At 43.2% G+C, this 26164-nt stretch overlaps 1 protein-coding gene across 2 annotated transcripts; it reads left to right on the forward strand.

The window, feature by feature from the left end:
• The first annotated feature begins 2364 nt into the window (after positions 1-2364).
• Positions 2365-26164, forward strand: SLC25A30 (solute carrier family 25 member 30). Of its 2 annotated transcripts, XM_065902036.1 has the most exons (10): positions 2365-2455; positions 10001-10115; positions 12374-12521; positions 14689-14783; positions 15878-15963; positions 17753-17848; positions 18492-18616; positions 20393-20531; positions 21899-21979; positions 22960-26164. In XM_065902036.1, the coding sequence occupies exons 2-10, from the start codon at positions 10052-10054 to the stop codon at positions 22999-23001; spliced, it is 876 nt and encodes a 291-aa protein (XP_065758108.1). In that variant the 5' UTR covers positions 2365-2455; positions 10001-10051; the 3' UTR covers positions 23002-26164. The 2 variants fall into 2 exon arrangements, with proteins under 2 accessions (XP_065758108.1, XP_065758109.1); XM_065902037.1 differs by lacking the exons at positions 2365-2455; positions 10001-10115; positions 12374-12521 and adding an exon at positions 13527-13744.

Consider the following 26164-nt stretch of genomic DNA (forward strand, 5'->3'; position numbering starts at 1 on the left):
ACACTTTATACATGCAAAAATTAAAGTTAGATAAGAAAGATGAAAAAAAGCAAGCTAAAATTATGCAAATAAAAATAACAAACCTAACCCTGTATCACAGTGTATCACACAGATAACACAACCATATTGCAAAGCAGATGAATTCAAGTAACTTTTGATCACCATCCTCTAGCTTTACGCCTTTGGGAAGAGATGTATTTACAAAGATAAAAAAAGTGCAAAGAAACCTTAAACTTAGGTTTGTTACTGGTGTTAGTATTGAAGTCACAGCTCTTTTGTCTATATTGTAGGATAGAATAAACCAGTAAATACATTAATGCTGACGTGAACCAGAGTTTTCCTGCATTTTTACCTCTCCCCACCATGTTTACTGTTTTTGACATCATATTTTACATCTTTTTCTTAGTAACCAGGGTTTTTCACTGTGGGAGGAGAAAAATATAAAATGGAAAGAGGAAGGCTAGAATGAACCTCGAGATGCTGACTTTTTAATTGGAGATATCAATATGAACTCATGATTTTAAAATATATCTGGGTAAAGAGTATACTGTTTAGTGTTTTATAGTTCTTTGAATATATATACACTTGGTCCACTGAAAGGGCCTAGAAGAAATAACATCCCAATAGCAATGAGCGCCCTGGACACTAAGATCTAATTTTTCAAGTACCATTTCCTACTAAAAGGAACTAAGATTTCTCTGCATCAGGCAGAGAAAATGCAAGGAGAACTAGGAGGTCCTATGTCAGAAAGCAAGATAGTGTTCAAAGATTGATCGATCGATCTATAGGATGGGGACTTCACTGGTTTCCAGGGACTAAGACTTGGCTGATCCCAATGCAGGGGGTCTGGGTTCTATCCCTGGCCAGGGAACTAGATCCCACAGTCTGCAACCGAGACCCAGCACAAGCAAATAAATAAATATTAAAAAAAAAAAAAAAAAAAAAGATAACAGGATATATGTAAGGAAAGCGCAAGAAGGGACTTTCACAGGTCACAAAAAATTCAAACACCACAAATAATATTGGTAGTTGGTTATAATAACTAGATTAAATTGAATTTTAAAGAACACCAGAGTTCATGCTGTTATTCAAAAGAAGAGGAGACTTGTGAAGGGGAAGGGAAGGAGGAGAAACAAAATACAGGTATCATCTGTTGCAGAGGGAGAGAGGATCTTTGTGGAGAACTGCCAGACCACCATTGACCAAGTGATCAGGCTTGACATGGACGCAGGATACAGTGTCTCTGGATGGAAATAGACAGCATCACCTCTGACTTCTCTTACTAAAAAGTTTGACTTGCATCTAATCATAAACAATTCAATAACCCCATACTCTTTTTTTTTTTATTTTTTTTTTATTTTTTATTTTTTATTTATTTATTTATTTTTTTTTTAAATATTATTTTATTAGTTGGAGGCCAATCACTTTATAACATTTCAGTGGGTTTTGTCATACATTGACATGAATCAGCCATATAGTTACACGTATTCCCCATCCCGATCCCCCCTCCCACCTCCCTCCCCACCCGACTCCTCAACCCCATACTCTTACAGTCTACTATTGGCCTGGACTTTTCAAATTGTCAAAGTAATGAAAGATTTTTTTCAGAGTACTGGAATTCCCTGGTTGCCTAGTGGTTAGGACTGGGTGTTTTCACCGTCGGCCTGCCAGGTTTGGATCTAGGGATGGAATAACAAAGATCCTGCAAGCTAGCTTAAAAAAAAAAGTGAGAGGATTAGTACTCGGGTAATCCCGGGTAGATCTTGAACTGAAAAGGTAAAAAATGTGTGTGTGTTTGTGACTTTTAGGGACAACAAAAGAAATTTAAATATGGACAGTATATTGGGTTGGACTGAAACGGTAATACATTTCTTGCTTGTCCTAATGATGAAGTATTTAGGGGGAGAAGCAGGGTTGTTTGCAACATTCCAATAATTCAGGGTGAAAAAAAAAAGCCCTATACAGTGAAAGAGAACGCAAGTTTTGTGAAATGTTAGCGTTAAATTTAGTGCAGAGTCTACTGTACAAGTCTTCATTTGGTTTATAAATTTTCACATTAAAAAGCCGCGTTTTAAATAAAAAGGGAGCAAGTTTACTTCTGATTGCAGAGGGTTCTTCCATGGCTCTTAAGTTTCTCTTTCACTGCGGCGTCGATCTCGAGGCCGTAGGAGGCGTCACCGCGACCAGGGCAGCTCCCACCCCTGCCAGAGACGAAGCCCGGGGTCCAGCCCGCCTACAGCCTGGTGGCCCCCCGCCGCCTGGGACGGCCTGGGCGTGGCCTGTGCCGGGAGCGGCCAATAGGAGCCGAGCCGGCGGGCGGGGCCGGGGCGGGGCTGTGCGCAGGCCCCTGGGCCGCCCCCGCCTCCCTGCTGCCTCTCCTCCAGCTCCCGCGCGGCTGCCGGTTCCGTCTGCTGCAGACCCCGGGACCGAGGAGGCGGAGGGCCGCAGCCGCTGGGTAAGTGCCTGGCCTTCCGGCCGCGGCCGCGCCGGTCGCCCCTCCTCCAGCCCGCCCCCTCATTGCCCCGCGGCGCCCAGAACCACCGGCGCCGGACTCCCGGGCCCATACGCGGCGACGCTGCCTGGTCGGCCGCGGCCAGGGGGCTGGGGAGCGGGGCCCGGTCCTGGAGAGCCCCGGCGCGGGTGGGCCCTTTCCGGGGCTGCTGCTGCTCTTCGGCTCGATGGGGCGCGAGGTCCCGGGGTGCGCCCCCCTCCTGGTGGTGCCGCTGCCTGCGGTCGGCCCGATGCTGCAGGAGGGCCGGTTCCTGGCTCTCATCACTCGGCGGCATGGTGGTTGATTTCTCTCCCAGCGTCGCCGAGATCAGGTGTGAGGCCCGTCTTGCGTCCCGGCGTGTGCGCCCTCGCAGCCGCGGTGCGTTTCACCTGCCTCTGCATCGCTCACACCTGCGGTTCATTCAAGAGTGTGCAACCTGGGCCGGGCGAGCTGCGTACTCTGGGAAAGGGCCCTCTCTTCTTTGAGTTGCTCCTGGAACACGCCAGGTTGTCTCACGTTTTCATGGACTGGTGGAATTCATTTGCTCGGAAAGTTAGTGTAGCTAAGGGTTTTAGCATAGTTTTAGGTGTGATTAATTTCGTGTACAGCGGTTGCAATGACATTGTTCCTGCGCAAGAATTGCTCAACGTGTCATAGCCCTGCGAGAGTCTACCTTCGTGCTCCCGTTGCGAGAAAAGTTGAAAGGCGTAAATTTTGCTCTTGATTTTGCTGCTGCCAAGCTCTGTGACTCAGTTAATTCATATGAGATAAGATAGATTCCTAAGACTCTTTTAAAATCCCACGTTTCGTGAATCTGATGAGCTTGTTTTTCGTCCTGTACCTTTAAAAAGAATGGGAAATAGGAAAAATTCCATGGAAAATAGCCCTGCGGGGAACAAAGCTTTATGAGCGCACCGAAGGTGAGAGGCTGGATTGCGGTTTAAGATTGGGAACTGAAAAGGGAGCACTGTAATACTGAAAGAACTTACCCAGAGTTAATTATATAAGAGAAACTTGGAAAGTTTTCAGAAGTTCCAGCAGCAGTTGCTGTATTTAATTACCTCTCTTTGCAGCTGTATAGATGCCGTAAGGGGAAGATAAATGCTGAAGTTATAGAAAATGTAATAGGATATGTAACCTATCTTAAGTGTAGAGAGAATGCTTTGGAATTCTTAATTTATACAGGCATTTCCGCTCAGGAAACACTTGTTTGTTAATAGTTAAGAAATGTTTATATTACCCCCCTCAGGAAAATCATACATTTATTTTGAGTATGTTGATTTCCTACCCTCCCAACCCCCCATCTGGCTTTTTATTGTATTCTCATTAGTTGCGCCAATGTTTTTCTAAAACAGTCTTTGGAAAATACTGTTTGGCTTTGTGGTTAAGTAGAGGAAGATCAACTTTCCCTCAGGGAGAGCTCATTTTGAGTCCATAGCTGTGTGACTTGGCAAAATCACTTTCCTTCTCTGAGGCTGGCTGTCCTCAGTTGTGAACCGTGATGATGCCTATTGCATAAGGTCATGGAGATTAACCAAAATCTTTTATGTGGAAAACAGAGCGGTGCCTGACGTTAGTACATGTCATGTATTATTAATGACAGCCATTGTCAGTACTGTGTTCACAGCTTAGAGAACTGGTCTTTGGGTTTTAGTTTAGCTAGAAAGCAGGGCCCGAAGAAGAGAGCAAAGTGATCAGTGATCAACAGCCACTTGCCATGCAGGATGCTGGGATTTTTGCAAGTTGTAAGTCCCTCCCTGAATCTCAGGCTGAACTGCTTACTGCTCACACACTAGTGATTTGCGAAGGGACACTCAGTCTCCCTGACTGTGTTGGCCTTCAGTCTTGGCACTTGAGTAGAGTTGGGATTTTGCCAAAAATTGAACTAGCAAGTTAAGGAATGTGTGTGAGGAGAATCCCTCCAAAGAGAGCTCCAAAACAAAGAAATGGTTGAAATGCTGAAGAGAGGTTTCGGCCCCAGGTAGCTGAAGCCCTGTTACAGCTAACTTTGGCCAGTACGCTTACTGGACCTACGGACTCCTATTCCAGTATTAACCAGAACCTCTTGTTTGGATGCTTGCCCAATTACTGATGCTCTTGGGTTGTTCTTTAAGCCGGGTTATTCTTTCTTTGACGCTGCAGACGATACGCTGGGAAGGCATGGTAGTCTTAACTGCTCAGGCATCTAGTCCTGCTTTGGGAAAGGAAAAGAGAAGAGCTCCAAAGTTATTTTTACCCTACTTTTAGTTAACTTTTAAACATCTTATTAGTAGTTGAATAGAAAGTACTTTCGTTCAGTTTAACCAGGGACCCCAGAGGGGCTCTGGTTTGTGGAAGATAAGGTATTGTGAGGGTCCATCTGAATGGGAACTCACGGGTGGGTGTGTGCCTCATCCATGGTGATTCAAAACCGTGGGAGGCAACGCCAGTGCAATGTGGCACCCTAGTTGAGTATTTGCATATGAGTGTAACCCAGAACCTCTGGGTTTTAGCATTATAACTAAAAAATCTAATCTGAAAGCCCGACAGAAGAAAAAAAAAGCCAAATCTCATTAAAACTAAACTAGCAAAACGAAGTATTGACAGAAAGCCAGATTTAATGGGTGAGATGGCAAGAAGTCATATATGATACAGTTTTTTAAAAACATTTTAAATTAGAGATCAGGTAAAATCCATTTCCCATACATTTTTACTGACATTTTAGAGGATGTCTTTTGTGTTTGTGTGTGTGTGTGTGTATATTTTGTATGTATGCATTTCCACTACACTGTAGGAAAAAATCACTGCTAAATAAGATGAATCAAAAGAACTATCTGTAGTGTCATCACTATCTGATCAACTACCTAAGTTATTTAAGTGATAAGTATTCCAAGGCGTTATTTGCCATCACTATTTGACTCATTGAGGTCCTCATTCAGTGGGTGGGGCCCTAGTATTGTACTTGTAAGAAGCTCCTCAGATAGGTTAAGTGCTAAGTGAAGTCGCTCAGTCGTGTCTGACTCTTCTCGACCCCATGGACTGTAGCCTACCAGGCTCCTCCATCCATGGGATTTTCCAGGCAAGAGTACTGGAGTGGGGTGCCATTTCCTTAGGAGCTGCTGAAAGGAGTCCTGTGTTCCACTCAGCACTTGTAGTGTCACAGCCAAGAAAAGAATCCTAGAGGCCATGAGGGGTGGGGAATGGTTAATTTCCTTTTGGAGTTGTTAGTTGCAACAGGGAGGTGGTTAGGTGTGAGTAGAGAAATGGGGGCAGGGGCCAAGTGCAGGAAATCAAGCATCTTGTAAACAGCGAGGGTCCATCGGCAGATAAAGGAAAGCAGGAACCTTCAGATTGACGGGAAACGACACCATTTTGGGTGATAAGGGTCGGAAAAGCAGACAAAGAAACGTAGGAAAGATGGGAATCACCTGCATCCAAATGTAATCCTTTGCTCACTGTGCTCTCTTTACAAGAGGGCCTCCCTGCTGCTCAGTAGTAAAGAATCTGTCTGCCAATGCAGGTTCGATCCCAGGTGGGGAAGATCCCCTGGAGAAGGAAGTGGCAACCCTCTCCAGGAATCTTGCCTGGAGAATCCCATGAACAGAGGAGCCTGGTGTGGGCTACAGTCCATGGGGTCCCAAAGAGTCAGACACAACTGAGCGACTCAACAGCAGCAAAGTCTTAGAGATAAGAAGTACCCATCTTGCACTGATGCCATGACACTTGTGATCTGAGCTAAATCCCTAAGACAAAAATCCTTCTTCCTCTCAGGAAAATGGGGCTGGGATGAAAATCAGGGAATATGACCCTCATGCTCGTCCTTCTCTAGTAAATATTCCGCCCCTTCACTTGTATGCTCCTTGAAACCAGCTTGCCAAAGAAACTGTGGGTGGCAGCTCTTCACCTGTAAGCCTACTCTCCCTCTTTGCTTAAATAAACTTTCACTTTACTTTCTTGATTTCTCTGCTTCATCTTCGAATTCTTTCATTATGAAGAAAGAACCTGCAATTCACTGACCACAGGGTGATGCAATATTTTGGAACTAGGTAGAGGCACTGGTACAACTCTGAAGGTACTAAGTGCCCCTGAGTTGTTTGCTCTGGGGCTTTGTTTGCACTATGTGAATTTTGCAAACTCTGGAAAAAAAAAAAAACTATCTGTATATTGTATATTGGAAAAATTAATTATCCATATTCAAATTGATTGAGAAGTATCAATAACCTCAGATACGCAGATGACACCACCCTTAATGCAGAAAGTGAAAGAGGAACTGAAGAGCCTCTTGATGGGGGTGAAAGAGGAAGAGTGAAAAAGCTTGAAGCTCAACATTCAGAAAACTAAGATCATGGCATCCGCTCCCATCACTTCATGGCAAATAGATGGGGAAGCAATGGAAACCGTTACAGACTCTATTTTCTTGGACTCCAAAATCTCTGCAGATGGTGACTGCAGCCATGAAATTAAAAGACGCGCTTGCTCCTTGGAAGAAAAGCTGTGACCAACCTAGACAGCATATTAAAAAGCAGAGACATTATTTTATTTATTTTTCCATTTATTTTTATTAGTTGGAGGCTAATTACTTTACAGTATTGTAGTGGGTTTTGTCATACATTGACATGAATCAGCCATAGATTTACATGTATTCCCCATCCTGAACCCCCCCCCCCAATTCCTCTTTATTTTGCTGACAGGTCTGTCTAGTCATGTATGGATGTGAGAGTTGGATTATAAAGAAAGCTGAGCACCAAAGAATTGATGCTTTTGAACAGTGGTGCTGGAGAAGACTCTTGAGAGTCCCTTGGACTGCAAGGAGATCCAACCTGTCAATCCTAAAGAAAATCAGTCCTGAATATTCATTGGAAGAACTGATGTTGAAGCTGAAACTCCAGTTTTTTGGCCACCTGATGCAAAGAACTGACTCACTGGAAAAGACCCCGATGCTGGGAAAGATTGGGAGGAGAAGGGGACAACAGAGGATGAGATGGTTGGATGGCATCACTGACTCAATGGACATGAGTTTGAGCAAGTTCCAGGAGTTGGTGATGGACAGGGAAGCCTGGTGTGCTGCAGTCCATGGAGTCACCAAGAGTTGGACACGACTGAGCGACTGAACTGTTTCAAATTGACTACCTTCTGAGTATTTTTAGGAGCTTCCCTGGTGGCTCAGATGGTAAAAGCATCTGCTTACAATACAAGAGACCCAGGTTCAATCCCTGGGTCAGGAAGATCCCCTGGAGAAGGAAATAGCAACCCACTCCAGTACTCTTGCCTGGAAAATTCTGTGGATGGAGGAGCTTCATAGACTACAGTCCATGGGGTCTCAAAATTGAGTCGGACAAGTCTGAGTGACTTCACTTTCACTTGAGTAATATATATTTCTGTTAAGACTTTTCTCTTAAATTAAGCACATTTTTATTCTTTCTATGATGTGTCTCATCAGCAGTACTCAGAGCTGCTTAGTAGTATTTTCTGCTTAATTCAAACACCGCCATTCCTTTTGATCATGGACAGCTTCAGGTAGTAGCAGAAAGAACAGGAAACTTGGGCTCAAATTTGGGGTTTGTAGGTCCATTTCTGCCCCCGTGGCCATGTGGCTTTGGACAAGGCACGTTCCTGAAACTGGCTTTCCTGGTCTGTTTTTCTGTCCTATCCCAAACTTCTTGTGGGGGGATCCACTGAAATCATTTATATTGAACACTTTTGTAATGGCAAGCTACAGTACTTCCGCATGTCACTGTTACGTGGTTATAAACTTGAAGTCAGCAAAATTCAAGAATGGGCTGAGGACAGTACATGGATTATTGGATTTATTATTTAGTGTTTTACAGCTTGTAACTTATAGTGTTAATCATTATCTTACTTATGACTTCAGTAAGGCTAAGAATTAGTTAAATACAAATATTAAACTTTAAGGATATTAGATGAGTTTTTGGGAGCGGTCCTTGTTCTTTGGTATAAAAATACATAAAACATGATGATTTTTAAGTTCCATGCCTAAGGAGCCTTCTATCTTACCCATCTGTAACCACTCTGAATTTAGTTAATGTCCATAAATGAGAAATAGATAACAATTTATCAGTCTACCAGGATCCCCTTTTAGTTCCTGTGTTTTCTCTTGGTTTAAGCAAGCCGATTGGCCATCTTGTGAACAGACATTAGTGGTGACTTGTGTGAGGTCGCCTGGTAGGACTCCCTGGACCTACAAAGAAAAAACCTTGGGCGTGTTGCTTGCCAATGACTATAGTAAATTTCTGGCCCAGAAGGTCATTCTGGTTTTTCCATATCTTACTCGACACCCCAACGAACTTTTTGGTCAACTGAATGCAATTTTACTTTAACTGACAAGAATTAAAGTCGATAGCATATGCACGAAAGTGGGCTAGTTTCCGTGTCTCCTTTTAATGGGCGCAAGCCCAGATTTGCCAGCTGAAATCCCATGAAGCTGTAGAGCATATAATGAATGTGGGGACCTGGCTGCGGCAGGTGCGTGCATATATGTCACAGTGAGTGAGGGCGTGTGGACTCAAAGGAGGATGGAAGGCAACCTTTGTGAGTGTCTTTTTTGTGTTGGTTTTAAAAAATATACTTAATTTCCACAATAGGCCTAAAAGCTGGGCATTTTATTTTGCCTAGTGGAGAAAGGTATGGGCTCTACCCCTGACTGGTTGTCTTGGATGTTTCGACGATGAAGAGGGTGGAGAATTGAAAAACCTAGAGGTTAACTGGAGCTTTATGAACGAGGAAGGAAGTGATGAGGCTCTCACCCCATAGTCTGCCTTGATTCTTCATCCCAGGCCTCCTCACAGCTGGTAACATACTATGGGTAAGAGAAGAGAGGTCACACTTATACACTGGAAGTATACTGTGGCCGTTTTAGGTCAATAATTACCATTTTAGCTTGAGACACCCACTGGGTTGCAACATTTCTCTACTTCTGTGAATCTGAAGGACCTCATTGCCTCCCAGGAGGGACTCACTAAGACAGTGGCAAGCTAATAGCAAATATTTATTTAGCAAATATTTATTGAGTGTTGAAGAACAGGTTGAAGATAACACGGGCCACCCAGAAAATTGCGTTCATTGTATCACACTATACACATAACGCGTTTCAAGTTATTATTTTATTGGATTATTTATAGCCTATTATATAAGGCCACGTATAAAGTGATTTGGGGTTTAGGAGATAGGGTGCTTCGCTTTATAAGGTGAAGATCACCTTGGGAATTGTGGGGTTTTCCACGGGAGCGTCTGGTGGCACCCTCATTTGACTCTTTGCGACCCTGTGGACTGTAGCCTGCCAGGCTGCTCTGCCCATGGGATTCTCCAGGCAGCAATACTGGAGTGGGTTTCTATGACCTCCAGGGGACCTTCCCAACCCAGGGGTTGAACCTGGGTCTCCTGCATTTCAGGCAGATTTTTTTTTTTACCATCTGAGCTACCAGGGAAGCCCATCTCCAAGTGAAACACAAGTTTAAAAAAGAAACTGCCTGTGTGAGAAGTTCCATTGAAATGTCTTACTTTTGTGTCCAGGAAAAACCCCGTTGGAGGCTATGCTTTTGTGAACGACACACGGCGGTGAGCATGTCGGCCCTGAACTGGAAGCCCTTCGTGTACGGAGGCCTGGCCTCCATCACAGCGGAGTGTGGTAAGTAAGGAGCCCAGAGCGGAGGCTGGCCAGCTGCCTGCTGCATCCACCAGGCTGAGACTTTGGTCACGATAATTGGATATTGGATATTGGAAGACTGGTGTGAATGTAGTTCAAACAGAATGTGAGACTTTGAAACACTTCGTCTTAGAATTCAAAATTTCTTTCTCCTCTTGGCAATCTTTTAAGACAAAATAGGGACTTTCTGGGTGGTCCATTGGTTGAGAATCTACCTTCCAATGCAGGGGACATGAGTTAGATCCCTGGTCTGGGAACTAAGATCCCATACGCCATGGGGCAGCTAAGCTCACTTGTCACAAGGAAAGATCTTGCATGATGCAACTGTCATAAGACATGATGTAGCCAAATAAAATAAATATTAAAAAAAAGATAGGTAAACAATGACTCTGACTGCTTATTAGCAGTTTAGGGTTCAAAGTTCAGTGGGGAGAAGGTTGAACCTGTTGCTAACAGAAGCCTCGTGAATCATTGTTGGCTGACACCTGTCCCCATTCTCCTTGTTGGCCTTCCTACTCTGTCCCTGTGAACACATTTGACTCTAAAGAGGTTCGGGGGCCCCACGATCTTCCCAAGCCAGAGGGGAGCAGCTGTCACCACATCATCGTGTTCCCATCATGCTCATCCATGTCCTGCTGCTGACTTCATCAGCTCCATCTCCCATCACGTCCCGTGTGCTCCTTTCGTTATTCCTCGAATCATTCATTCAACACTTGTTGGTTAGGGCTTTCTGCGTTCACTGCCTGCAGGACCCGGGTTGATCCTGGTCAGGGAACTAAGATTCCACAAGCCTCCTGCTGTGGCCAAAAGGAAAACAAAACAAAGTGAAACCCACTTTGACTGTGCCAGGTGCTGGGTGAGTCACTGCTGACCTGGGATGGAGCTGCCCCGGAGGTGAGCGCAGGGCCTGGAGCCGATGGGCTGGGACTCTGACCACTCACCCACCCGCCCCTGCCTTCGGTTTCCTCTGGACTCATTGACACAGTGACTCACAGTCACTATGTACGGGTGTGTGTATTTGGATGGATGCTCTCCTAGGTACTACATTAAACATTTTAGCTTATATTAAGAGTCACTTTTGGAGAGGGAAATGGCACCCCACTCCAGTCCTCTTGCCTGGAGAATCCCATGGACGGAGGAGCCTGGCAGGCTACAGTCCATGGCGTCGAAAAGAGTCAGACATGGCTGAGCGACTTCACTTCACTCACTTCACACTTTATCACTGGAGGCGGACATGGCAACCCACTCCAGTGTTCTTGCCTGGAGGATCCCATGGACGGAGGAGCAGGGCGGGCCGTGGTCCACGGGGTCACAGGGTTGGACACGGCTGAAGTGACTGAGCTGCAGCAGCAAGAGTCACTTTTAAGTTGTTACACACAGTAAGAAACTCCTTTAGAGAAGGCATTTGTCTCCACTCATACTGAACACAATATTAGCCTTCATATGTGTGAAAAATACTACTTTTATTTATTTATTTATTTATTTAGTTTTTTCATGAAAAATAATTTTGATATTTCATTCTCTGATCTGTGGAGGTGTTTTTTTTTTATTTATTATTTTTTTTAAATTATTATTATTTTTTTAATTTATTAGTTGGAGGCCAATTCACAACATTTCAGTAGGTTTTGTCATGCATTGACACAAATCAGCCATAGAGTTACACGTATTCCCCATCCCGATCCCCCTCCCACCTCCCTCTCCACCCGACTCCTCTGGGTCCTCCCAGTGCAGTAACTTTTATTTTTATCATTTTATTATAATTAGTTTTTGGCCATGCTGCACAGCTTGCGGGATCTTAGTTCCCCGACCAGGGGCTGAAGCTGGGACACAGCAGTGAAAGCCAAGTCCTAACCGCTGGGACAGGGAATTCCCAGTCACTTGGAGTTTAGAATGGATATCCTGTTTGTATAAAGCATTCCAAGTGCCTACTTCAGACAGCAGTGCAGCCTCTTCACATCCTATGTAGAAACAGATGCGACATAAATGCAAATATATGGAAAAGAAAATAGTTAACGTGTTTTGATTCTTTTGATTCTTAAAACTTTTTGATTCTTTTAATTTTAATAAAAAAAACCTTTTGATTCTTAATTTTTTTTAAATAAGTAGAAGACTGCAAAGTATCAAATTCTTAATTCTGCTTCTTAGTCTGAATGTTTCCTCAGTAATAAGTCACTGTGTATCCTTTATTTAGTGGAATTTCTTTCTATTAAGTGAAACCTTTCCTTCTGAAAAATTTTAAGGTACCTTTCCAATTGATTTAACCAAGACACGGCTCCAGATTCAAGGCCAGAAGAATGATGCAAACTTTAAAGAAATCAGGTATCGAGGAATGTTGCACGCATTAGTGAGGATAGGCAGAGAGGAAGGCCTGAAAGCGCTATATTCAGGGTAAGTAGATGTTTCAAATGGACAGACTTCACACTGAGACTTCACAGAGAAAAAGTACAAGTTTGGGGTGTATTTGAAAAGAGCAAGTAGCAATGGTTGGTTTTTTTCATTTCAACTTTGTTTTCTACATGTTTTTTTTTCTTCTGCTCATTTTTTTTTTCCATTTATTTTTATTAGTTGGAGGCTATCTACGTGTTTTATATGTGAATGTTGTGGTAAAACTTTTTACTATAGTCAAATACAGATAATGGTACAAAAATTACATTTGTTTTGAAACATTCTGTAGTTTATTTTTTCCCTCTTCCCCTTGGTTATTACTGAGCTTTTTACTAGAATGAAAATGATGTCCTGTTCTCCATGGGCAAGAATTGCAGTGAACAGCTTCTCTTTAGTCCAATGTTTAGTGAACATTGTGCGGTGGGTACTGGATAGGAAAGTGATTAAGATGGAACCCTGTCTCTATCAGAGGCCCTGCAGGAGCTCATTCATTTGGATGATTTAAATGAAGGGAGATTTAATGAAAGGGGCTTCCCTGATGACTCAGTGGTAAAGGACCTGCCTGCAATGAAGGAGATCTGGGTTTGATCCCTGAGTTGGGAAGATCTGGAGAAGGGATTGGCTACCCGCTGCAGTATTCTTGCCTGGAGAATCCCATGGACCGAGGAGCCTGGCAGGCTACAGTCCATGGGGTCACAAAGAGTTGGACATGACTGAGCGACTAACACTTTCACTTTAATAAAAGGGCTGCTTAGGGGTTAAGGGAACAATCGAAGGGTTACCTAGAAACTGGCAAAATGAGAAATGGTTACCCAGGCTAGGACCAAAGGAACCAGGACAAAGGAATAGTGTTCTCAGAGCCTACCAGAGCTGCAGCCTTGAAGGAGCCTGTAGGAGTGGTTGAGGGATGCTCTGCTAGTACCAGGGAAGAGGAGGAGATCCCTCTGCTGCTTCCTCCCCCTCCTCCCCTCTCTCCCGCCTTCTGCCTGCTGAATCCTCCTGGGATCAGCTAGCAAGGGAGCCGGGTAGTAGTGTCCAGCAGCAACTCCTGCCCTGAAGGAACCGTTTAGGGCAGAGCATCCACATAGTGTGTGACCTCATCCATGGAGGTGGAGGAGGAGGAGGAGACGGGCTGATGTCTCTTCCGGTTCCGGCCAGTATGCAGACGGAGGTTCCATTCCTTGGCCTGGGACCCAGAAGAGGAGACGGATCGTTTGGAAGTAGGGGTAATTAGCTCAGTGTGGACTCTTGCTGTGGTGGTAGGTGCAGGGCATGCGAGTTGAGAAATCTGGGAAGCAGGTGGAAATACATCCTAGAATCAGGGTTGGAAACATGAGTTTAGGAGTCAGCAGTCTGGTCAGCTGAAGCCGTGCAAGCAGATGAGCTCATCTGGTGAGTGTGTGGAGCCAGGAGGGAAGAGAGGAAGGATGGAATCCCCTGGCCCCCCAGAGGACAGAGGTAGGATGTGCAGAGAAAGAAGAGGGATGGAAGAGGGTGAAGTTAAGGCAGCTTAGGGAGGAGATGCTTGCAAGCAGGGTCAAGGGTGGGCTGGAGCAAATACCACAAAGGCGACAAGGCTTCATAAGATGCCGATTGAAAAACATCGTTTGATTTAGTAATTGAGATGTCCCCTGGGTCCATTTTGGTGGGGGGAGGTTATTGATGGAGAAGTTGGAGGGAAGCCCATTGCAGCCTAAGAAGGAAGTGGTAAGTGCGGCAGGAGAGCCTGTGAGTGTGAATGCCACAGGGTGGTTCTGGGATCAGGGCGGGTCCCCGGAGGAAGAGGGAATAACTGGAATAGGGCCCCTGGGGAGGCGGGCGGTGAACTTCAGAGAAACCTGGAGGATGCTGACCGAGGCCAGATTTCATCAGGGGCCCTGTCCTGAGGAAGGAGAGCCCTCCACGATCGGGAAAAGAGAACTCTGTGTTCACATATTCGTGTGCATTTTCACTGAGGATAAATACAGTGGGCTGAACTATCACTTAGGGAGCTAATAACTTGCACACATTTGACCGGACCTGCCTGTGTTTTTGCTGGATTTTGAACTTTAAGAAAAATCCCTCTTAGTGTAGTTTGCGGAAGGCAGATAACATGATTGTGTCTCTTGTGTGCACCCTCTAGAGGATTTTCAGTGACTTTGAAGAATTTCTTTGTCCCTTGGTTTGGCAGGATCGCCCCGGCAATGTTACGCCAGGCTTCCTATGGCACCATCAAGATAGGCACTTACCAGAGCTTGAAGCGGTTATTTGTCGAGCGTCCAGAAGGTGAGCGGGGAATCCTTTTTCCACTTGTGGACAGGAGGTGGGTTGTTTGTCTTTTTACTCAAGTGGTTTACGAACAGAGGAGAACTTTGGGCATAAAGTCTAAACAAATTCTGCTGAAAGCATGTCAGCTATCAGCTGAATTTAGGAGGGTGACAGTTAAAAGGAGCAATTTACAAGGTTCTTAATGAGTTATCGCCACAACATCCAGACTAGAGTATGTCATTACAGTTCTAACCTACTTAAAATTCTTTAAAGTCCTAGGAATTATCACCTATTTTTCAGGAAAGCAGACTGTATTTCTTAGTATTAGAACTCTGATTTGGGAGGGGGGATTGGGATGGGGAATACATATAACTCCATGGCTGATTCATGTCAATGTATGACAAAACCCACTGAAATGTTGTGAAGTAGTTAGCCTCCAACTAAAAAAAAAAAAAAGAACTCTGATTTTATTTTATTTTATTGCTGGTTGATTCTTTGACTTTGCTTTAATCCATAGAAGTTCCTATCTCTTTTTACAAAGGAGTGAGCACCAGTCACTGTTGGGTGAGGAGCAAAGATGCCTTAAAAGTGCTTCAGTGTATTCCAAATAAATATGGTGTGCTTGAAAATTTTATCTCCACATTATCTCATAGGGTATCTTCTATTCTCTTACCAGGTGGTGTACTACCTCATCTTAATTACAATAGTTACATTTACACACACGAGTGAATTGATGGATGGTTACTCTTCCATGATAATTCACATTCTTTTTTAGGTATCAAGAAATTTTGCCATGGGACCTCCCTGGAGGTCCGGTAGTTAGGACTTTCACTCAAAGGACTCAGGTCAGTCCCTAGTTGGGCAGCTAAGATCCTGTAAGCCAAGTGGTGCAGTCACAATAAAAAGAAGTAATTAAAAAAAAAGTTTTTCCTGATCAAAATCTCTTCCGCCAACAAAATCCCAAATTTTTTTAAAATCACTTACTTCGTTAAGCATATATTTCTTTATTCTCTTAAGTGAACAAGTGGTGTGTATGTGAATTTCATTTGTATATGCATTACTCACATGAAGAGTTCTATATATATGAAAAGTCAAATAATGTGTCTTTGCAGATGAAACCCTTCTGATAAATGTGGTCTGTGGGATTCTCTCTGGAGTCATATCCTCAAGCATTGCTAATCCAACAGACGTTTTGAAGGTAGGCAGCCCTATATCTTGGGCTTCCCTCATAGCTCAGTTGGTAAAGAATCCGCCTGCAATGCAGGAGACCTGGGTTTGATTCCTGGGTTGGGAAGATCCCCTGGAGAAGGGAATGGCAACCCACTCCAGTATTCTTGCCTGGAGAACTCCACAGACAGAGGAGCCTGGCAGGCTGTAGCCCATAGTGTTGCAAGAGTCTGACACGGCTTCGTGACTAAACCACCACCACAGCCCTGTGTCTTATAGGCACACTCTGCATTTTCTTCGTGAGATCAACACTCAGATCATGAAAATTTGTGAATATAACACACGGTGCACGTGTGAATCTGTTTACAGTTTAGTGCCGTGAAGCCTCTGACTTAGAAAGCTGCACTCAGTGGTTTTCCCACTGATGGAGGTGAGCTCACGAGTACAGCCCGTTCTTGCAGACGGTGGTGATTTGGGAGGTTTTGGTGACTAACCAGAGAAAAACGTTTAGGCTTGGATGCATTTCATTTGTCATTGAAAATCTCCTATGTTTTATTGGTTCATGAAAATAGGTGAACTGCAAGTTTTACACCTGTCGAGGCTGCATATTGGTGACCCTTTCTGAAGGCATTATGTTATCCATTAATCTGACTCCAGGAAATAATAAAGAAAATATTTACTTAACCACAAGTAGACATACCTTATTAGATGACCTTGCCGACAGTACCAGGATACAGCCTTCTTAAATCCCTTGGGGCTAACTAATTAAAGTCAAAATTAGGTGCAAGTCCTTGTTTGAATCCTCTCAAGTTTTCCATTTCCTTCCCTTCTTCTCCTTCTCCCCCATTATTACAAGCAGCATCCATTGCACTCTGCTTTGTACCAGTTGGTGTCCTGTGTGCTTAGAATCCAAGGATGACTAAGGCAAGGACCCTGCCTTCAGTCTTCAGTCTAGTAGGAGATTCTGATAACATCAAAGTTGTATATGGCAGGGACGCTACGGTTACATGGGTGCAAAGAGAACTACCAGGCTGTAAATTTACCCCGTGCTGGGGTTAGATTGCTAGAGAAAAGTTTCCACACTCATTCACCTCTTAAATGTTCGGAGAGGCAGTTCCTGCATTTTGTCTTATTTTCGCATTTTACCATGGCAGTAGCAATCACCTTTAGAGTTCGAGGTAAATGCATGTGCTCCCTCAGACAAAATAAGGTACCAGTTTTTAGTGAAAAGTCCCTCTTTATTTTTAAAAATGTGGAGAGCTACATCAAATGTTATTTTTATGTTGACATCTTGGTCATGTGAATTCCATGGCTGTGGTAAAGTTCACTTGTAGGTTCAAGTGTAAAAGAGTGTGACGGCATCACATGCTGTCCTTTGGCCAGCATGTCCACATACCTTTCGGTTTGGCTGGAGTGAAATAATAGTGGCTTGGAGTAACTAATTTAAGAAGAGTGCTTGCCCATGCTTGATGCTGCCAGGCACACTGGATACTCATTAATTATGTGAAGTCTTTAGAATTAGCACTCAGAGTCTCTTTCCTGCTTAGTAACCTAGAGGAAAATATGCCAGTTTCTTTCCATTTCAAAAGACTATTAATAATAGTTTTGTTTTGACACTTAATGAGCTACTACCTGCAATACTCTGGACTTTCCTCGATGCTTTTTGATGATTCCAAAGTGCCTAAGAACCAATCCATATAAACTTAAGCTAGCTTTATAGTAATATATATGGTACAGTTTTTTTTTTTTTTCTTTTAACGGTTATTAAACAGCAGATTTTTTTTTCTAGTTTCTTTCTCACGTTAGTCTTTAATCTCTAGATACGGATGCAAGCTCAGAGCAGCACTCTTCAAAGAGGAATGATAGGCAACTTCATTAACATTTACCAGCAAGAGGGCACGAGAGGACTGTGGAAGGTGAGCTGACTTGGTTCTTCTTTTAAAAAAAAAGGTTTTGTTTTCCCTATTTCCATTATTTTATCTAATCCAAATGGCATAATGAAGTAACTGAAGAATGACATCTGCTCTTGAAGGGATCGTCTTCCTTAATTTCCTTAATTTGTAAAATGAAAACATGTCATGATTTTACATCAGGAATGTGTCATGATTTTACAGTAACTTTAGTGTAATTCACATGGAAGAAATGCATTGAAGGCTGAATTTTTTTTTTCTTTTTTAAGTTCTTAGGGAGAAGGGCTTACAGTTATGTTGGGTTTTTTCAGTGGTATGGTTTCATGGCTTCTCTGAAGACCGTTAATCAGTTGCTGATATGGAATGCTATTTCCTAGTATTCTAGGGACTGTCAGTTCATAGAATGATCCGAAAGGCGACCCAGTCCCATTCTCTGTGTACATACAAGGAAACCGGAGGCGCTGAGCGGTGACTTGTCCTGGTGAAGGTCATATAGTTAGTACCAGAATCAGAATTAGACTTTGGAGCTTCTGACTTCTTGCCCTCTGTCACTCTGCAATTCTACCCACCAGCAGGCAGAGGTATAAAAATTGGCCATCGTTTGTGGGGGAGAGATGTCTGAATCTTCATTATTGATGTTTTTACCCAGGGTGTGTCCCTTACTGCTCAGAGGGCTGCCATCGTGGTCGGCGTGGAGCTGCCAGTCTACGACGTCACCAAGAAGCATCTGATTCTCTCAGGCCTGATGGGAGACACGGTGTATACCCATTTCCTGTATGTTTATGGGTTTTTTTTTTAATTAATGTTTTAGGTATGCATGACTTTAGAGTGGAAATTGACTACAAATTTATAGACATTTTAAAGAAAGTGTATTATAAAAGTATTATATTCTCAAAAAAAAAGTATTATATTCTCATATTTGAAAATTACGGTACAGAAGTAAAGCAGGAAAACGTATAATAAGCCTTCATCCTTTTACCTAGGTAGCCAGTGTTAACTGTTTGATATGTACCTTCAGGTTTTTCTATGCACATGTAAGTCCATCTACAAAAATATATTGCTGTGTTGTGCTCAGGCGTGTCCGACTTTTTACGACCATGTAGACTGTAGCTCCTCTGTCCATGGGTTTCTCCAGGTGAGAATACTGGAGTGGGTTGCCATGCCCTCCTCCAGGGGATCTTCCCAACCCAGGGATCGAACCTGAGTCTCCTGCATTGACAGGTGGATTCTTTAGCACTGAGCCACCAGGAAAGCCCCACAAAAGTATATCACATGTGCTTTATTACGCAACTATGATCGTGTTTAGCATTCTTTTATTTTTATATTAAAAAATTTTTTTCAACTTTATTGAGGTATAAGTAGCAAGTAAAATTGTAAGCTATTTAAAGTGCACAATGTGATTTGATACATATGTGTATTGTGAAATGATTGCCCCCATCCAGTTAATTGACACATCCATCATTTTGTGTGTGAGAACAAAATTATTCTACTCTCGTAGCAATTTTAAATTATGTATGATACTGTTATCAACCATAGCCACCATATTATATATTAGGCCCTCAGACCTTATTCATTTATTATTTTTAAAATTAATTATTTTGGAGTATAGTTGCTTTATAGGGCTTCCCAGGTGACTCAGTGGTAAAGAATTCACCTGCCAATGCGGGAAACTCTGGTTCGATCCCTGGGTCAGAAAATTTTCTCCAGAAAATTCCCTGGAGAAGGAAATGACAACTCACTCCAGTACTCTTGCCTGGGAAACCCCATGGACAGAGGAGCCTGGGGCAGCAAAAGAGTCAGACCAGGACTGAGTGACTAAACAACAAGAAGTTGCTTTATAAGACCCTCTTCATCTTAAAACTGAAAGTTGGTGTGCCTTTCCCAACCTCTCCCCTGTTTCCCCCAGCCCCTAGCTCTCACTTTTCTACTCTCTGTTTCTATGACGTTTGGCAGCTTTGGAGACTGTTCTGATTCTTATGCCTCAGCTGGACGGGGAGTGCTAATGCCATCATCTGGGTAGAGGCTAGTGAACCACTTACATCTTGCACTGCACAGCAAAGACGTTCCCAGCAAAGACTTATCTGTTCAAAGTGTTGGTAGCTCCGAAGCCGTGAAACCCGACTCTTGAGTTAGTTGATGCCAGAACGGGTCTGTTTTAGTAGTCCCATGGGCCCCCGGTGGGCATTATATTACCGTGAGGAAATCTTTGTCTCTGATCTCTTAGGACAGGATAGTTATGATACAGCTAAAATTATTCTGATGCCTGTTTATAGGTGGATAGATAGCTAAATAGATCATCCTTGGAAGATGTTCCTTGTATGTTTCTGTATTCCTTCCTGTTTCTACGACAGCCCAGAACCTCGAAGGTATTGTTCGCCGGGACTGGAATTTATAAGCCAGGATGACAGTGCCGGTGTTTAGAAGTCTGTGTAGCACTTAGATAAGGTCCTGATTCGCATGCGTTCTGTCTTGTTACCTGTTACCCATTAACCTGATTTGGGGGGAGGCTGTTTCCTGCCTTTGATATGCTTCTCTAATGGTCCCTTATAGCTCAAGCTTCACCTGTGGGCTGGCGGGAGCCCTGGCCTCAAACCCTGTGGATGTGGTGAGGACACGTATGATGAACCAGAGAGTCCTCCGCGACGGCGAGTGCCCCGGCTACAAAGGCACCCTGGACTGCTTGTTACAGGTGAGCGGGGCTGTCCGTCTGTGCGCTGTTGTGAGTTCTTTCTGTGGCTTCCATGTTATCCCCTGAAGAGTTTCTCTTCGTGATTTAAAAACACAAGGGTTTAGAGCCCGACGACCCTCTGGTTCTGTCACTGGTAATCCTGTGACTCTGGTCTGTGTACAGACAGTGTACACCTCGATTTCCTCACAAGTAGCACGGTGATACCACCTGTGTCACAGGATTATTATAAAAACATTGCGATGATACTGCCGAAATGGTTAGCATGGTGCCTGGAATAATGTCATGTAGAAATATTATATATATTTATAATAAGTATAAGCATAATAATAAAACCTTGTTCATAGAATATAATATATTAATATAAGGGACACTGGGGAAATAAGCACATTTGCTTAGTCTTCAACATTCTGTGGATTGCTTCCGTCTGTGAAACTGCCCCCCAAATATATGTATACATATGTATATACATTTTTAAATTTATATTTATTTAATCAAAGAAGTATCTAAGTTTTGAGGGCTTAATATAACTACGATGAGTGATGCTCTAAAGCCTTGAGATGGTACAGTATTTGCCTAACACAGGGGCTTTTATAAATACAAAATCTAAATGAGTATTTAGAAATGAAAGTTCATTTTTCTTCTGTCTCTGCTCTGCTGTGAAGGGTGAGAAAATACTCATATTTTCTGCGATGACAGTAGAATTGTGTCTGCTTCCAGAATATATCACTTTCCTGTTGAGTCAAACTGGAATGAATATCCTTCATTCAGACATCTCTGAAAGGAACCCATGAATCGTAACCTTAATTCGCAGTTTAAATAACTGGGCCTACTGTTGATGAGTAGATGACAGTTTGGGACTGTCTCTGCTACTGGCCTGCCGGCAGCCAAGATGAGGGACCACTTCTGTGGTTGCTGTTTGCATCATGATGCTGGCACACCCCTAGACTTCAAAATACTGCTTTAATGAAGCAAAGATACTTAATGTTGTTCATCCAACAACATGAAGTAAAGGTGCCCTGAATTATACCTTTATCACTGTTGCCTCCCTTTCTCATATGTGACCTGTTGTGAGTCCACATGGCAAGGAGGCAGTAGACTCTAGCTTGGAATTAAATCTCACTTCATCCAGCTCCTGTTTGCTTTGGGTGTGGCATGGTGTGGTACAGAGCCTGAGTCCTCACCTAGGCAGAAAGCTTTAAAGAACAAAGAGAGGCAGTGGGCAATGATTTCGTAGATAGTCCTTCCAACAGAACTTTATTTTTAAGAAAAATAGACCAGTTCAGTTCAGTTTGGCTACTAATTATTGAGGCATATTTGACATAATTGGAAAGTTGGGTGCTAACTTTTTTTTCCCTCCCTTCTAACAGACATGGAAGAATGAAGGATTTTTTGCTCTATATAAAGGGTTTTGGCCAAATTGGTTGAGACTTGGTCCTTGGAATATTATTGTATCCTTTTCTGTTGTAGTAGATCTGAACAAAGATATACCGAAAGAATGTTGTTTGCATAAACTATTGGGTTATTAACTATAATTAAAAGGAGATTTTTTTCTCTTTTGAATTCTTCTCATTCAAGAAGTTAACTATTTAGTTTCTTTATACACAGGTATAAAGTCTCTCTGCCAGGCTCTGTGAAACTTGGTTTAATGATGGTGTTCTTGAAAGCCAATGATATCAATGAAAACCTTTATTTAGACTCTGCTCTAGGAGCTGAATGTGTTTATGATTTCAGAGAGAGACAAGGATTTATTTATTTATTCTGTAAATCCCTGGCCACCCTTGGGCAGGATGTGGTTTGGCAGCTATGTTTAGAATGCTTGAGAGTGCCCAATGATAGGAATTAGCTCCAGAATTATTTGCCTGATAAGCAGTTTGTCCTCCACACCAAAGTGAGAGGCAGGAAAGAAACAACAGTTTATTAGGAATGAAAGAATTGTAAGGTAGGAGATGTTGGTTTCTACCACCCTTGTTCTACTTTAAAAAAAAATTTTTTTTTAATTGAGGATACTTGCTTTACCACCCTTGTTCGTCATTATCTGTGCTTCCCTCCCATGGAAGCTTGCCTCCCGGCCACCCTGGAGGAGAACTTCCAGGGTTCCTGCCTTCTCTTACAGACTTGACTATTCTGTACAGTCTTCCCCAATGTTAGAAAAGCTAGCAGTGTGGATGTACTCCCAGAAGCTGTTGCAGCTGATGTGAGGGATTTGTGTGCCTCGACTGTGGTCTGTCTCTTCCAGGCCGATCTTGGGAAGGCTCCCGGGGAGCTCTTCTGGGGTGGTTGAGGATGGAGCCCCTCATATTTCATCATGCCCACAGCACACTGTCTGCCCAGACATGTTTGTTAGGAGGTGTGTGCTATTTGTGGGTCTGCTTTGATGGGTCAGGATTAAGATGGCATAAAATGTCAGCCTTAACTAATACACCTGCAGTTCTTTGTGACCTATGAGCAGCTGAAGAAACTGGATTTGTGACAGGTCGAGACTGCATGAGACATCCTCTGAAAACGCTCACCTCTGAAATAGCGAAGCTTCCTGTCTTTCCCACTGCTTCTCACTGCTTGGCCCGCCACAGATTGGGGTGTGAGCAACAGGTGAGGGCTGGGTTAGCTCAGATCGCTGTGTCCCGCGTCGGACGCTCTGCACCAAATGTTTAACGGCCTCGACTGTAACATCCAGACACTAGTCCTTACCATTCAAGTGCCCTTCGACATCAAAGATAACAGGAAATGCGTGTTTCTTGCTAAAGAAAACTTGCGTGAACGTCAGGAACTGTGGACTGTTTCCTTCAGGCGAAGAGTAACTCCTGGTGCACCTCAGCTCATAGCGGAGACTCCCAGACTGTTCTGAAGAAGCTCTTTGGAACCGTGGGATAGAACGTCTGAGATGGTGTTACTGTTCCTGAGCTTCTGGGGGGGCTTTGGCTTCGTGTCCGCTGAAGAAATTCACACATGGAGACCTGGTCTACCCCAAGCATAAACAGGGCAGGATAGAGATCTCTGGAACATTGCACTGCTTTGTAATTTTCTATTTTGGCAGGACCTTTCACTTATAATAAGTGACTTTTAAGCCTTTGACAACTCGACCTTTGTGGGGAATTGTTACAAAGTATTACCATCTAAGCTCATGATGGTGTGAGAGGTTGGCTTGGAAGGTAGCAAAGTCGGTGTTGTGGGAGGTGTGTTTAAGCAACTTGGGTTCTGTCCTAGGTGATGGTAGTACTGGGTTGGCCAAAACATTTCTTCAGGTTGCAAGAGTGTGGGGAAAATCCGAACGAACTTTTTGGCCAACTCAATAATTTTCCCTGTGATATTAGCAAAGTTTCTGTCTCCCAGTCTACAATAGGGATACTAACATCTGTTGATACTGAGTGTCAGGTGAAGAAAACAGTAGCTCCTCCTACTAGACTTGTAGGATAAGTGTCTTTACATCATGGTGTTGTATAGCCATAATTCCAGAATAAATAGTTCCTATGTGTGAAGAGAGTCATTTTATCATGGACTTCTCCCAAGTGAAGTCCTGTGATAAAACTCTTGTGAAAGAAAGGCTAACGTGCTGTTGTGTTTCCCGTAGTGAAATGTGGCAAGTTAATTGAAGAGTTGATTTTTCCAGATTTCCTGGGTTTTACTTTAGTTCTGGTCACATTTGTTAAAATATTTCCTGTCTTGGGCTTCCTTATCAGTTTGGATGGAAAATACTTGCTTGAAATTTGAAAAGCAATATTTTTGTATACCTAGAGTCTGATACGGAGACGGCAATGGCACCCCACTCCAGTACTCTTGCCTGGAAAATCCCATGGATGGAGGAGCCTGGTGGGCTGCAGTCCATGGGGTCCCAAAGAGTTGGATACGACTGAGCGACTTCACTTTGACTTTTCACTTTCATGCACTGGAGAAGGAAATGGCAACCCACTCCAGTGTTCTTGCCTGGAGAATCCCAGGGATGGCGGAGCCTGGTAGGCTGCAGTCCGTGGGATCGCGAAGAGTTGGACACGACTGACGTGATTTAGCAGCAGAGTCTGATAAGAGGTATATAATAGCTTCCTTCTTTTCTTCTAAAGACAGGATATCATTCTTTCTTGTCTTCATCTTACTCTTTTCAAAATAAAAAGTGACTCTCAGAGAGTCCCAGGCCCTTTATACTTCTGGAAGACATCCCTAGGAAAGAAAATATATTCAACATTCACTTGGGTAACTTTGGTTCTACCCTTAGAGTGTGTTCAGTTGTGTCTGACTCTTAACTACCCCATGGACTGTATCCCGCCAGGCTCCTCTGTCCATGAGACTTTCCAGGCAAGAATATTGGAGTGGGTTGCCATTTCCTCCTCCAGGGGGTCTCCCCGACCCAGGGATCGAACCCATTTCTCTTGTGTCTCCTGTGTTGGCAGGCAGATTCTTGACTGCTGCGCCACCTGGGAAGCCCTGTGAGAGTGACAGTAATATATACTTGCTGGGGCTCCAGGACAGGCACCTTTGCGGTATATGCAGGTTCCCAGTCCGTCCAGCCCCTGGACTGCTTCCTCCTTCGAAGCAGAATAGAAGGCATGCAGATTTTTTTGGGGGATTGGGCAGTTTTTCTCCCGGTCTCTCTCACCTTGCCTTCTATATTAATGCTGACTTTGAAAATGAAATTTTGTGAAGCAGGATTTCTGTTCCAAAAGTAAGAGCTAAGACAAGAAAGGAGGAGGTCAGAGGGGCAGGTAGGTGTTGATTGCTTCAAGATTCAGATGATTCTTGCTGACCAGCTCCGGGTGTGATACTAGAGAGCTGACCCTCTTCAGGCCTCATCCCTCGTACTAAACCATATGTTTAAAGAGGACACTTCTCTTCTTACCAGAACATTCCATTGATGTAAGGGCTTTCTATAGAAAGGCTTTCACTTTTGGGTTCCTTGAGTTTAAAGGATGACTTTTTATGAGCCACTCTTTGTTTTTTCCCCTTAATGTAGAAAACATTATAAGTGTACATATAATTCCTAAAACAGTAGAAGTGAGTTCATTTAGAAGATCGTGAAAAGATTGAATGTCATGCACTATTCATTATATCAGTTTATTCCAATATGTTCATATTCATACCAGGATGAAAAAAAAACCAAACCTCTCTGTAAAAGGTAAGCACATTTTTAAGACAAAAATGCTGTATTTCTTCAGTGCAGACTTATTATAAATACCTTATAGAACCGAGTCTTAACCTGTTTTGATTTTTTTTTTTTCTGTTCCCTGAAAGAGTTATGCAGTTGTTGAAGCTTCTAACCAAGGAAGAACTTGAAGGACTGGGAGATTTGGTCTCCTTGTCTCCGGGGCTGTGACTATAAGTTCCCTCCCTCCACCCCCTTGGGTATTGTTAAATGTAGCAAAGGGATTTTTAGCTTTTATAACCCAAATGAAGAAAGTGGATTTTTTTTTGTTTGCTTGTGGATTTGTGTAATCATTGATGGCTAAGTTTGGCTGATTGTGATACAAAGAACAGCTTCTGTTTTCTGTATTTATTCATGCACCAGAAATAGTGAATATTATTATATAAAGACTATAAAAGTTTTCATAAGCCTTTATATTTTGAACTCTTTATTTAAACATTGTTGGAAAATGTGGCATAAACCTTGTGTCATTATTTAATAAACTGTAGTAATACAATAAAAA

This window comes from Muntiacus reevesi, chromosome 11, assembly GCF_963930625.1.
Source record: "Muntiacus reevesi chromosome 11, mMunRee1.1, whole genome shotgun sequence".
Lineage (NCBI taxonomy): Eukaryota > Metazoa > Chordata > Mammalia > Artiodactyla > Cervidae > Muntiacus > Muntiacus reevesi.

Bases quoted from the DNA above. Each gene is read 5' to 3' on its own strand.
- SLC25A30 (XM_065902036.1), top strand. From the start codon at position 10,052: ATGTCGGCCCTGAACTGGAAGCCCTTCGTGTACGGAGGCCTGGCCTCC. The intron at 14,784-15,877 runs GTGAGCGGGGAA...GTGTCTTTGCAG, and splicing joins ATTTGTCGAGCGTCCAGAAG to ATGAAACCCTTCTGATAAAT. The intron at 20,532-21,898 runs GTGAGCGGGGCT...CCCTTCTAACAG, and splicing joins CCCTGGACTGCTTGTTACAG to ACATGGAAGAATGAAGGATT.